The sequence below is a fragment of the Sminthopsis crassicaudata genome, chromosome 1, assembly GCF_048593235.1.
Source record: "Sminthopsis crassicaudata isolate SCR6 chromosome 1, ASM4859323v1, whole genome shotgun sequence".
Lineage (NCBI taxonomy): Eukaryota > Metazoa > Chordata > Mammalia > Dasyuromorphia > Dasyuridae > Sminthopsis > Sminthopsis crassicaudata.
This window is the reverse complement of record NC_133617.1, coordinates 647,152,411-647,166,934: the sequence shown is the minus strand read 5'-3', so window position 1 is coordinate 647,166,934 and position 14,524 is coordinate 647,152,411. Positions and strand designations below refer to the sequence as shown.

The following is a 14,524-nucleotide window of genomic DNA, read 5'->3' as shown; positions in this document are numbered from 1 at the left end:
CTACCTCACTTTTATCAAGTCAATTTTTTAAGATTATATTTTTGGATAACTATAGTTTGCTTCTGTTTTATGCTAAGATAAAGTGTTGGTTTATTAGAGTAAATGACTAAGTCCTTTGAATTGCTTCATCAGTAAGATTAATTTATTTTCTTTTAATTAGGTCCCTGTGGCTAATACTGGCTAGTAGTATTAGCATGTCCTGCACAGAAAGTGGAGCTTAGAGACTTCATACAGACTTCAGTCACATTTACATGCCCACAGCAATGGCATCAAACTGAGTTGTAGACAAGCCATAATTAATGGTATTGAATTATTAACATCCAAATTCTTTTTGAAATAAGATGAATGTCAGCCTTTCTTAATGATACTGTGATGTGGACAAATGTCACTGAATTTAATAGAGGTATCTGGTGCCTGAGGACAGTTACCTTCTCATTAGCCCTGTTGAGGTCTAAGATCAGGGCATCAACATTCTCCTGCAAGACTGCACAAAGCTCAGACCAAGAGAATTTATCCAGCATGCCTTCTGGTTGTTTTATAAGCACACAGCCTGCTACCAAGTGCTGATATAAAGTATGAAGGAAGGTTAGCTTCTCCTGTGAGGAAAGCAAAAATATTAACTTCAGTATATAAATACTGTAGGATCCAAATGTACATACACTTTCAAAATCTGAGCATGATCATAAGAGAGAACATCAAAATGTGGTAGTTTTAATGATACTATTTTCACATTCTAGGAAAAGGAAATCCAAAGATTAAAGTAAACTGTTTACAAATTATAATTCATTAATATCTATAACTGTAATATATTTTCTTTAGTTTTTACCCAAAAGGTATATTATTTAATCCAAAGTGCAGTTTAAAATGTTGCCATGATATTTTTAAAAACTTTAATAATTTCAGCATTTACTATTTTGCTCTAATTTCTCCTTTTCTTTCTAGCTTCCAGGATTTACTCACTTTTTATAGGCAATTTTATCCTGAGTCCTTTAGCTTATCAACTAGTGAAATGAAGGTTATTAAGATAGAGAAGCCTACTGTGTTTTTTCCCAAATATATGTTTTTCTGCCCTATCATTAGACATATTAAAAAGTACATGAGATATTTTCATTATTACAAAGAGATAGCACAACTCAATTCCTATCAATTTGATAGACAATCTGTACAAAAAAGCCAAATTAGAAACATCAAATAAAACTGACCCATTAAAATGCATTAGGAAATTGAAAAAATACTCTTCACCTAAGAGCAGAATTTAACATGAAGCAGATACATTTATTCTTAGAGTCTGACCCAAGGCATGATTCTGAAAAAAAAGTGAAGCTAGAGTATAAAAATTTTATACATAAAATACAAATTAATAAAATTATCTTTCACTACGCTTCTATTTAAAAAAAAACTCTTATTATGAGAAATTTATAAAAATTATACTATACCATAAGGAAAATTATAGGATTTTCTTCAGAGATTTCCCCTCAATTTATAATGTCTCTTATACTAATGTTAAGCAGTACAGAAAAGTACCTTTTCTATGCAGAGTATTTCAAAAAAAAAAAAGAAAAGAAAAGAAAAGAAAGAGAAAAAAGGGAACATGGCTTTAAAATTAAAATCTATGTTTACATCAAGAGTTTGTAAATGTGCTCTGAGTTGTTCATTTGACAGATTAATATTCTGCATTTCTCAACTCCTGAAATAGTCAAAGATCTTATTCAAAACAAATCATCTGATGTAGTGTAGGGACATTAAAAAAAATTCCCTAACATATCATCAAGTGATCAAGAACTTTCTCAGTGTTAACAATTAATTGTGTTGCCATTGTATTCTTTTTGCTTGGACTATGATAAACCAGGCACGATAATCATCCATTTGGCATGAAAAAGAAATCCCAAGACCCGAAATCAATTTGCACATGTTGAATCCAACCACAATGCTGTAGACATGCTGACTTTACAATATAGTCAGGCTTCTAGTTTCCTTTACTTTAATCATTATCTGATGTGTAGAACAATTCCAACTGCTTCATGTGGACACAATTTAAATCCTAGACTGTAAAAATGATGGAAAGAATGTTTCTGTTTCACTCAGTTGGCATTACTGTTCATATTTGTTAGAATAATAAGCTCAATATGCAGAACAACTCAGATAAGTTCATTGCTAACTAGTTTAGCTATATACCAAGTCAAAATAAAACAGAAGACAATTTATTTGGTTAACAAATAATTCTTTTTATGAGACAAACATGTTTTGCTACAGTATGAATTAATTTAATTCAACAAATATATTAAACACCTATAATTTGTAAGGCATTGTGCTTTAAGTAGTAGTGATATAAACTGGATAGGGAACAAACACTCTAATCTGGAAGAAAGATAAGTGTATACAAACATTGACTTTTTAAAAAAGGATGCAATATTCCAGAAAGACATCTGAGCAAAAAAAAAAAAAAAAAAAGCAACAATAACAATAATAGCTATTATTTATATGGTAACTATTCAGTGCCAGGCAAGTACTATGCTAAATGCTTTGCAAATATTATCTCATTTGATATATATTATAAGAACCTTGGGAGATGGGTGCTATTATTACTCTCATTTTACAACTGAGAAACTTAAGGCAAACAGTTTAAGTTGACTTGCCGCAAATCACACAGCTACTAAGTAGGAGAACCTAAATTTGAATCCAAGTCTTCCTGACTGCAGGACTAGAATTCTAACACAAAACGCTCCTGATTGGGAATAGGAATAGGAGGCTGGTTGGCATAAGGAAACATTCCAGACATAGAAGATAAGGAAGAAGAAGCAGGACAGTAACAGCAAGAAAAAAATAATCAAACATGGCCAGAAATGTAAAACATATAAAAAGAAGGCTTCAGGTATATTAGAGCAAGCAGATACAGCCTTGAATGACAGGACCAAAAGTTCATAATTTATTCAATAGCCACAGAAAATCACTGCTCAAGTTTTTTGAGAAAAGCAGCAACAGGATCACAACAATGCATTAGAAAGGTTATGTAGATAATGGTATAGAGAATAGACTGAAGAAGAAAGACTCTAGCTAGGAAGACAAGTTAGAAGACTAATGAAATAATTTAATTGAAAAGAGAAAAGACCCTGAAATTGGAAAAACAATGTATGTGAACTATCACGTTGTGAATCAAAATGTGAAAACTAAAGCAGGCCTTAATTCTTGGTGTTTCACAGATTTCTGAGATTTAATTATTCTAAAAATTAGTATTCTGGAATTATAAAATATTTAGATTATTAAAATATAAATCTATAATCAGCAGACAAGATATCAGAGTATTATCTTATACAACCAATCTACTTGGCATGGTAAATTCCTTCAAAGCGAGAACTACTTCATTTGTATTTGTATTCTCAGTGCCTTGGCATAATTCTTTGCACTGTAGGTACTTAATACATGTTTGTTAATTGATAAAATTAAATAACAAATATTTCATCTTATAAAACTTTAAGATAAAAGATGTGACCAATTTTATGAATGTAATATGCATATTTCAAAATGCATAGTATAAATTCATCTTTGGAAAGAAATCACAGTAGACCAAAAGTAGCCATTTTGATGTATGTAAATGTATAAAACAAGATTAGTTGAAAACCTTTTCTGACAGTGTTTTTGTCTCTAGTAATACCTCAATATCCTTATGGAAAGCCTGGGAAAGCTTCTGGATTTCATTTTCAGATTGTGCTACTCGCATTTTCTCTTTTTCCCAACAATGTAAAACATTTTGGAGTTCCACTTTTAAAGTGCCTATTATAGATTCTCTGTCTGCATACTTAGTTCGCAGGTGATTTAACTCTTGATTGACATTAACCAGTTTATCCTGTGCTTCCTGTCAAAGATACCAAATAAAAAGTAACTAGTAAGTTTATCTGATAAAACACTTGAACAAGTGACTTTTCAAAAAGCAGAATAAAGTACATAATTTTTTCCCTAGGGGGATGGGGAGAAAAAAGCATTTGAGTTTAACCAGAAAGATAGTTTGATTTGAAATTAACACAGATCTTGAAGATTTCACTAATAAACAAGTGTGATTAAAAATTAGTTACCTTTTTTTTTCATTCTCAGTTTTCTGTTATAACTTCTTTTTCTTTTGAAGAATTACTAGTCCAATATCATCAAACAAAATTTCTTCAGTTATAATATGTATATATATATATATATATATATATATATATATATATATATATATATATATATATATATATATAAACATATACATATATGTATGTGATAAAATATATGTTAAATTAGAAACCTGAAGTATAGGTAAAAAGTTCTTAACTAAATTCCTAATTATTTTGTTGATATTTATGTTTTTATGAAAAAAATTTACTTGCAAATTTGAAAACTGAAAGTGTTTTAATATTTACAACAAATTATTAATAAGATGTTCATCTTCCAGTAAAGCCTTTAATAATAACAGAAGTATATTTATCTTTCACTATTAATTACTTAAATTGAGAAATTTGGGGCTATTTGAACAACTATCTCATGAACTTTTGATATTATATATTAAATTTTTAAGAAATATTACTATGTACCCCTAAAGTAATACAATAAAAATTATACCGAAATTGGGCACTCAGAAGCTTTGAAACTTTAATTTTGTTTTGGCATAAAAAGGTGCCAGCTAAGAAACTTAAAAAGTTTTAAATATCAGAATAGCACCTTACAAAGCTGTTTAAATTAGTGATTTTTAGCTTTCCTAACCAGAAATAACATAATTTCCCAAAATAATCAAAATGTATTCTAAATTAAAGATTTCCATTCTTTTTGTAACAAATTATTTTTAAAATAACACTACATTTTACATTTTATCATTTTTGGAATTTATGGTATTATGTTTAAGTATACATACATATGAAACTAGATTTAATTTAATCTTACACCTATTTTCCCAGTAACAAAAACGTAATTCCAAAATAATGTATGTGAAGAATGACAAAATGTTATTTAAAAATCTTTGAATAGTAAAAATTTTGCAATATGTAAAACTAAGGGTAGTATAAAAATATGCATTAAATATATTCAATAAAATGTATGAAGATAAAACTTTCACTATTCTGAATAAAATTTTTTCTTAAATATGAAATTTTAATTTATCTTAAAATTCAAAAGTATCCAATAAAAAATGTTATGAAACATAAGAAAAAAAGAAAAAGTTCTATTTCCAAAGGGGAAAGAAAGTATTCTAAGCAACTATACCTTTAGACTTTTGCTTTGACTTTCCATCTCCTGTTTAGTAGCATCAAGTTCCCTAAGTGTTTTTTCAGAAGTCATTTGCAGGTAGTTTAGCTAATAAAAAATGAAATAAAAATAATTTTAAAAAATGTTTACAAATAGTAACATAAAAAGCTAACACTTAAATATTTTATTGTATAACCCGAGACTATAGAAGATCACCTATTTTAATTTTTTGAAGTCAATCTCAAAAATGTAATTCACTTCATTTATATCTATATATAGTTCCTGTTATAAGCTTATATTATAAAAAAAGGAGAAAAGGTACTCAAGCTTAAAATCTCAGCAGCATTATAAAATTTTAGTAGATGCCACAAATCTTTATTATTTTTATTTTAAGTACTTTAATTGCTAAATTTTGCAAACACAAAAAGCCAAAATCAGTAGTATGAACAAGAAAAAACAAGGATAGAGATGACTGCTCATTCTACACATGACGAAGGTATTCAGTGGATCTCTGGCTCCATATGACAATTTCAGGGTCAGTCACATGCAGTCCTACTGGGAAGGCTTGTGGCAGGTCATCAGTTGGTCCTGCACTGCTTGTGATTTATTTTCTTTGACAGTTCATTCTTCTTTCTGTCAGACAGCTTTTTTTGCTTTCTTTTCAACCACCCCCTTGGTCTCCCCACTGCTGTCTCTGGCACTGTTTCACAACAAAGCGCATTACTAAGCCAAAGCCTGCTGAGTCGACTTTTCAACTGCTCTGAGGATCATGTGACATTCATCCTCCCAAATAACAATTCGCTGTGGGTAACATGTTCCTGGTTACTTTGCAGCTTCCAGACCTGGGCCTCAGAAGAGTTTCATAAACTACTAACAATATTAGTTACTTATCTCACTGAGAAAGTCCTAAAGATATTTTGCCGTTTACAGAAATGTGATAATTTCCAATGGTCACTTTTTTGTGATGCTTGAACAAGCACAAAGAGCATAATAAAGACAATTCATTTTCTTCATCTACCCTAATAAAGAGGGTTCAGAGAGGGAAGTCTTATAACACTGAAAGTTAATGGCTTTATCATCAATCCATAGTGCTGAACACAATGTTTGGTATACAGTAGGAAATTAATAAATGGTTGTTGATTGGATGACTTGACTCTTAAGGCCAATAAAAGCCAAAGCTTGTGAATGCAAATTGAAAATCCAAAATCTATGCTATGTAACTTCTTGCTTTGAAGAATCTGTTCATTGTTTTGTTAGCTAATTACATCTAATATAATTATTTTGTATTACATAATTTGACAAGATGTAACTAAATAAACTCTTCAATTTTTCAGCAACAAATACATAAAACATTTTAATACCCAAGATTATCAACCAACACATTAAAATAATACAAATAAGATGATAAATATGAGATGAGGTTTTTCAATCAGTAAATTAAAAGCTTCCTGGCTACATCAAACAGATACTTAATTTAAAAAAAAAAAAATCTAACTACACTTTGCTCCCTTTAGAACTGTAACACAGATTTCTCTTCCTTTTTTCCTAAGTGATGTCCTAAATAGAAAGGAACAATTCACAATTCTTATTCAATAATATACTAAATTAGAAATTATTTTCTAAATTTCCAGTTGAAAATGTATAAAATTTAAATATATTATTTAAATGTTTAAATTACTGTCAACCTTTCAAAAAATTAAACTAAGGAGAAGAGGAAGTTAAGAATTAGAAAATAATTAGGAGTTCAAAAGTTTAGGATGATATAAGAAAATTAAATTTTTGACATTACTTTAGGGTAAGCTCAAAGAAAAAGTTGTGACAGAATGTTTCTTTTTTTGCTATCACTGAAAGCTGTCAATTCAACACTCTCAATCTTTTGACCTTTGTAACAAATAAGGAATATGTACTATGAAGGCCGAAGGCTATATATGTGGAGCCAAACAGTGCAAGTATTACCTCATTAGATGCATCTTCCAGCTTGTTCTGGTAATCTGTCAAGGTATGCCTCAAAGTCTCAAGGACAACAGAGAAGCTGAGAGCTTTATCTTCGTCCTTGTGGATGCCTAGAGAAAAATAGAGGATGAAAATAAAGCTCTTCAAGTTACAGACAAAAGCTAACCAAACTGTAACAGTAATATAATTGCATAAGGCTGCAATGACAATATGGAACATGGAATAGTAATCTTATTCTCCAAGGCAATGTTGTGTGGACAGGTTTTCATATCTTATTAAAACAAATAGTCAAATTAAAGTTTCTAAAGTAGCAGATTTAAGTATGTAAGCTACTCTGCCTTGATGAAGTCTACATGCTGCTGTTGTTTTTTCCTATTTGTCAATAACTGATAATTTGCTATGCACCTGTTACTTTCCATATGTAAAGGTTAGTTTCTTTTTCCTTTTTTTCAATATGCTTTGGTTCTTAGTATTTTTGACCAGTCAGGCCACTTGTAATTTACTATTCAATCTACTTAATAAAGTACTACTAAGCCCAAGAGCAAATAAATTTCTATTATGCTTGGAAATATCCTTCAACCCTTCAATTCTCTTAAGCTGCTATCCAAAATAAACAATCAAAATGCTATTATCTACATAGACCTACATCATGTTTCAATTAAAACTCTTTAAAACGGATACACTCATTGTACAAATATGTATATCTCCATTTATTTTACCCTCAAACTACATTTTTAAGCTGAGTTGTTTTAATCAGTGTAACATGGTCAAATACAGTTCAAAATATTAATGTAGTATGGTCAACAGTTTTTAAATCTTTTGATTGATAGGCTATGTTAATATTCCACTTTTCAGTAATTGTCTATGATTTGTAATTTCTACTTTCATAGCATATGATATAGATGGTCCCTTTATTCCCATTCATATCAGCCATAACCCCATACAGACTCATCACAAATTGCTTAGGCAACAATAACAGTTATTGTTTAATGAGTCTCTTTGCCTCAATTCTCTTCTTATACCAATCCACACAACTGCCAAATCCAAAAGTGTAAGTCTGACCAATCATCCATTAAATAATAAAATGTCAAATGGCTCCCTATTATCTCAAGGGTCAAATATAAAGTTTTTTTGCTTGATACTTAAGATTCTTCATAACCTGGCCCTTTCCTACTTCTCCTATCTATTATAGCTTATTACCTTCTATCTCCTCTACATAGGTACACTGGCTTACTGGTTTTTCCTTGTACATCTCCTGATTTTTACATTAATTATGTCCTCCATGGAGGACTCTCCTTCCTCACCTTCTCTCAGTTTCTTTGGCTTCCTTAGGAACTCTGAATCATACATTCTACAAGAGGTCCTTCCCAGTCCCCCACCTACTAAGTCCTTCTCCTCTAAGGTTAGCTTCCATCTACTCTATACATACCTTTTATGTCCTTACTTTCTCACTGTCTCATCTTTTGTAATGTAAGCATTTTGAGAAAGGGTGTTTTTGTTTTATTTTGGTTTTGTCTTTTTTATATCCCCAGTGCTAAGAATATTACTTGACACAAAATAAGTACTTTATAAAGATTTGCTGATTAACGATAATTTAAGCATTTCTACTGACTCTTCTGGAGCTACTCTCCCTACTCTAATTATCCCTGCATCCACAGAAGAAAGCAACTATATCACCTTTCAGGATTCTAAGGATAACCTTAATTGGTTCAGATTTTCAAGATTCACAAGAGGAGTCCTCTCTTATTAATAGCTAGACTAAATAACAAGGGCAACTGATGCAGAAATAACTTCTCAAGCTGGGGGTGTATTTTTTGGCATACATGAGGTCCCCAGAAGAGTAGGTTTAAACTTAGAGACTCAGGTAGAAAAAGAAAAAACTCATAGCTCCTGCTTTCTAAGTCAGTATCACACTCAAATAGAACCAGTATATACATAAGAATCTCTGAAAGTGACATACTAACAGCTTTAAAATGTTATCTATTTTTGTTATAAAATGTTATTTACTGATGGTTTTTTTTGCATTTTCATTTTATTAAATATTTCCTAATTACATTTTCATATAATTTGTTGGGACCCAAGAGGATTGCCAGCAATATATAGATACCTCTATTACAAGTCTTTTTTTCTCTCTTCATACAGTCCCTGTGAAGTTTCCCTTTGGTGTAGCATTCTATTGGGCTATGAGATTCATTGCCTTTGGGGAATAGTAAAGCTACCTTTTTTCATGGATCTAGTTTGTCCTTAGGATGGCTCTTAGCTCCAGATGTAAACTCTGTTATCATCCATTTTTGTTTCAAGGATATAGCTACAAGCTTTAGTAGATGCTACTACCAACAAGAATTCCAGATCCTTCTGCCTTTTGAAGTTTACAAGGTTATCACCTGAATAATTTGGACCAGGGAAAGATAAACTCAATCCTTATTCCTTTCCTCTCTTCTCCCTCCCCATCCTTCATCATTGGATTCAATCATCGATTGACTGTTGTTAGTATATTTGATTCTGAACTAGCTACTGTATTATACATAAGTCCAAAGATATGTCTGATCCTTTCAGCTTAACACAAAACATTTATTTTCACACAAAGATTACTGTACCTTACTTCTTTCCAGAATTGAAATAAGACTTTTGTTTTTGTCAGTGTGCCTACAGCTTCAAGCACAGTACCCCAAATACAACAGACTCTTAAACTCATCAATAAATAATAGTTTTAAGGAATCAAGTAGAGCAGTGGAAGTTAAATGACCTCTTGATAGTCACAAAAATAGTTGTATGTCAAAGTCAGAAATCAAATCCAGACTTTCCCCAACCCCAATGCTGACCTTGTATCTACTATGTCATGCTACAAAAATATTTCCACTGAGAAATCTATGGCACTCAAAAGATAAAGGGGTCAAATGTAGAAATGATTACTCATTTTTAGCATAATAATTTTAACATAATTATTGAGGATAGGTGAAAGGAAAAATAGATTTTTCGGTAAACTGCATACCTATATGCATATACAAATACATATATCCATATATATGTATACTTATGAGTGTTTACTTATATATGCTAACCTACAACATGGCCAATAATGGGTTGTCGTCAAGTAAAGCCTAGACAGCCAGTTACTGAGGATATTGCGGAAGAGATTGTTGACCCTTCTAATTCTGAGTATTTGTGACTTATTATGCTGGCTCCTGAAAGACAATGAAATAATAATGAAAATAGCAGCAGTATTTGAGTTGGGATAATTGGCTTTGAGTTCATTCTTGACACTAAACTATCTTCATGGCCATGAACTAATGCACTTGGGTCTCTCTGGTTCAATTTTATCATCCACAAAATGAAGATAATACTACTAAACCTGCCTAACAGTATTAGTACAATGAATAATATAATTTTATAAACAGAACTGAAACAAATAAGATAATTTTATTACCCTAAAATGCATATAAATTTGAGTTATTATTTCACCATTATATGACATGGGATTATGGGACATAGGAGAAAGAAATGGAGAGGACATTTCTATATTATAAACATGGGTTCTGATGCTATAAATATGACAAAAGGGATAAGTAACAAAAATGTTACATCTGGATTTAATGATCTTAAGTTGGAGAGTTTGGTCTTAATGAATTAATGATTTTATTGCCAAGCAATTTTTGCCAAGATAATCTTCATATGGGTTATACCTGCATTAATTCAAGGCACAAGGAAATTGGATGAGAATATTAACTCAACACCTTTAGTAAGAATTGTAAAAGCAAAGGTGTGTGTATGTATATATATATATATATATACATATATATATATATACATACACACACACACACACATACACATACACACATATGTTAAATTTAATTGCCCCTGTTTTCTTATTCAGTTTGAAGCACAAAATATTTATTCTTTTTTAAAGACTGGGCCAATTATTTCTTAGGATAAAGAACTCTAAAGGAAGAAAATTCCTTTAATGATGCCAATCAGTATTATAATTTGTTCTACACTTTACAGACTTAAGAGTAACAACATTTCTGTTTCTCTAAAAAAGCAGGCCTCAGTGTCAGAAAGACTTGAAGTTAATTTCTGCTTCTGACACAAACTAGCGTACGATTCTGATCAGTTCTATTCACCTCTATTAGATAAATGCAATAGGAAGGGCAAAGAGCAAATAAATAATGGAATAAAACCTACATTGTCAACTTCATTTCAAAACTTATACCAAGAACTAGGCTAGGGAATCACTTTAGATGACTAACATAAAGAAAATTCAACTGTAATGTCCTTTACTCTGGAGAGAAAACTTGCTCAAAATTATTGGAATGACCTGTTGATACACATTTCAAGCAATCTCCATACCATATCTGACACTGCCTGGGGGTTGACCAATAAGGTGTAATGTCCTTGAAATCTCATTTGAACTCTGTATGATGAAAAATTTACAAAAGCTGGAAAAGTGGATAACACCTTTTTCAGCTCACTCCTATTCCAAACAATTTAATAAACTTTATTCTAAAAACTTTTTTTTTAGGTTTGGGTTTGTTCTCAATTAACACTTACTGATATATTATAATTTACTGTTCACTGTGCTAAATAATCTCCCTGTCAAAAAAAATTCTATAATTAAAAAGAATTACTTTCATGAAAGCATTGCTTTCTCTAGATTTCATTATTTAAACTGCAAATAGCAGTGGAAAAAGTACCACATCAATTTAATATTAGCAACTTAATTTTTAAGTATGGATAAGAGCCCAGATGGGATATAACGTTATGTGTTTTTGTGACATTTCCTAGATCTGAAGGATTCGGTTACTTCTATACTTTTGGGTTTAATTTAGTCAATTATGCAGAATGTTAACAGAGGATTAGTACTCCTGGTGTGAGGACTACTTTCAGTACTACTTTCTACCTTTGGAATCCACTTGTCATTCAACTGTACCAGTGCCTCCAAAAAGCTGTAGCAGGAGCAGCAGCCACACCCCAGTAAAGCACTTCAGCAGACAGACTAAACCAGATTGGGGGTAACAAACAGACCTCAAATCCATTGGTGAATGAAAGGAATGACTACCTTAAACATAAGACGACTTCATTTAGCAGAATGAACAAATATGAATGATGTATTCCAATGGGTCATGAAGGTAACAAAAGCAGACACCATGGAATACTTAGGACTTGATCAGACATAAGATCATCCGTTACATCCTAAGCTACTGTCAGTCATTTTCACTTCTATCAATGGTTTTTGAATTGACAACAAGGCCAACAATTTTATGCAACTTTGCCTCACTTAAATCCAATGGATTAAAAGACATCACCCATTTTACCATGCGTACAAAAATCCTTTGGTGACAGACAAGAGACAATGCAGCAGCTTAAATACAATGGAAACTGTAGTCACAATCCTGAATATGTGACTCAGGCCCAAAGAACCATCTTCTCACTGGACTGAAGCAGAAGTGGAATAAGGCAGCCTCTGAGTGTCTGAGCAGCCTTTTTAAGAAAACTGATCATTTCCTGGCATGAGGAAGGTGATAAAAGGGATTATTTCACCTAACCACTACACACCTCTCAGATTGGCTAAGATGACAGAAAAAGATAATGATGAATTTGGGAAAACTGGGACACTAATGCACTGTTGGTGGAGTTGTAAACTCATCCAATCATTCTAGAAAGCAATTGGAATTATGTCCAAAGGAATTGAATGGGGATCACAATATAGTATTTCACTCTATTGTTTGCTTGAATTTTGTTTTCCATCTCATTTTATTTTTTCTTTTTATTCTGATTTTTCTTGTGCTGCATGATATTTGTGGAAAAATGTATAGAAGAGTTGCACATATTTAACATATAATGAATTACTTGCTGTCTAGGGGAAGGAGTGTGGGGAAGGAAGGGAAAAGTTTAGAATACAAGATTATGTAAGGATAAATGTTGAAAATTATTCATGTACATATTTTGAAAATAAAAAGCTTTAATTTAAAAAACTGTTTCACCTAATGTAAACCTGGCCTGCTTAATAGGGCCTGAAGGAATCCTAACCTGCAATCAAAAGACTAAAAAATGCACAAAAACTTTTGCAAAAATGATTCTATTCACCATTGGCATGTGAAATGTGTACACACTTATGGACAATATGAAAACCAGTAGACTAAAAAACAAACCACTCTTTTTGTGAGAGAATTCAGCACATATCACAACTAAATAGCAGCCCTGAATGAAACAAGGCTGGCAAATGAAGGCCAGTTCACCAAATTTCAAACTGGATAGATGTTTTTAAAATATTGTTATTAAAATACAACTACTTACATTTACACATAACTATATATAAATATGAATGGACTTTGAACTCCTCTCCAGTGATGTCATAAAGAGTGCCTTGAAGCTGACATAGAGTTTGCAATCAAATCTAAACTAGTCACCAAGCTCCTTCTAAAAGGAATCAATGGCAATCTCATGACAATACAGTTGCCACTTGCAGGAAAATATCATGCTACCATCATCAGTGCATATACTCCCATGATGAACTCTGATAAGATCAAAGAAAAACTTTATGAAGACTTGGGGATTCTCATGAGCAATGTTCCAAAAGACAAATTTATAATTCTGTGATTTGACCACCACAATAGGCACAGACAACCAGAGATGGCAAGAAGATCTTGAACAGAATGGAGTCAGAAATAAGAGCAGCAGCAGTCCTTCATCACTGAAGACGTGCGTCTCATGATCTCCTCACCAGCACTGTTCTGTTTTTCTCAACACAATAAAGCATCCTGGATGCACTCTTGCAGCAAACTTTGGCTTTTAATAGACTAGATTATGTCACTATAAGAGACAGAGAAGCTGTGAGAAGTGTGAAAGGGATGTGTGCTGAAGAATTCTGGACTGACCAATCCTAGACTTATCCTCTCCAAAGCAGCAGCCCCAAGCTAGACAACTGCTAGAAGTCTTCATGTTAACAGATCAGAAGGCTTCTCTAAGTGGGAACAGCTTATTGCTAACTTGGAAGATAACTGAGCTGACACACAAGGCTGGCAACAGTAGAAAAGAAAAAGAATGAGCAGCTTTCAGAGATTTGGCGTATAGCACCACATTTACTTAACTAAGCCAGAAAACTCACAAACACCTAAATTGGTTTGATGAAAAAGATGGGGAACTTCAATAGTTACTAAGTGAAAAATAAGATCATCACAGATAATTCATCCATCTCTGAGAAAGGAGCATTTGACTCTCGTCAAAAATAAATTTGCAAATGCAGCTTGGAGAGACACAAGATTCTTGATTCATAAAGAAGGCAGATGAAATTCAATTTTATGCTGATAGTAACAATCCAAATATAACATCCTGAAGGCTTTTTATTGGGACAAAGACC

At 31.9% G+C, this 14,524-nt stretch overlaps 1 protein-coding gene across 6 annotated transcripts in view; it reads right to left on the bottom strand.

The window, feature by feature from the left end:
• CCDC171 (coiled-coil domain containing 171) overlaps positions 1 to 14,524 on the bottom strand; it is a 507,402-nt gene that overhangs the window by 277,382 nt on the left and 215,496 nt on the right. For all 6 annotated transcript variants that reach the window (XM_074282935.1, XM_074282936.1, XM_074282937.1 and 3 more), the window contains 4 exons: positions 7,168 to 7,274; positions 5,230 to 5,319; positions 3,653 to 3,853; positions 429 to 596 (listed from right to left, as the gene is read on the bottom strand). In XM_074282935.1, the coding sequence (XP_074139036.1) occupies positions 429 to 596; positions 3,653 to 3,853; positions 5,230 to 5,319; positions 7,168 to 7,274 (566 nt within the window). The remainder of the gene's footprint in view (positions 1 to 428; positions 597 to 3,652; positions 3,854 to 5,229; positions 5,320 to 7,167; positions 7,275 to 14,524) is intronic.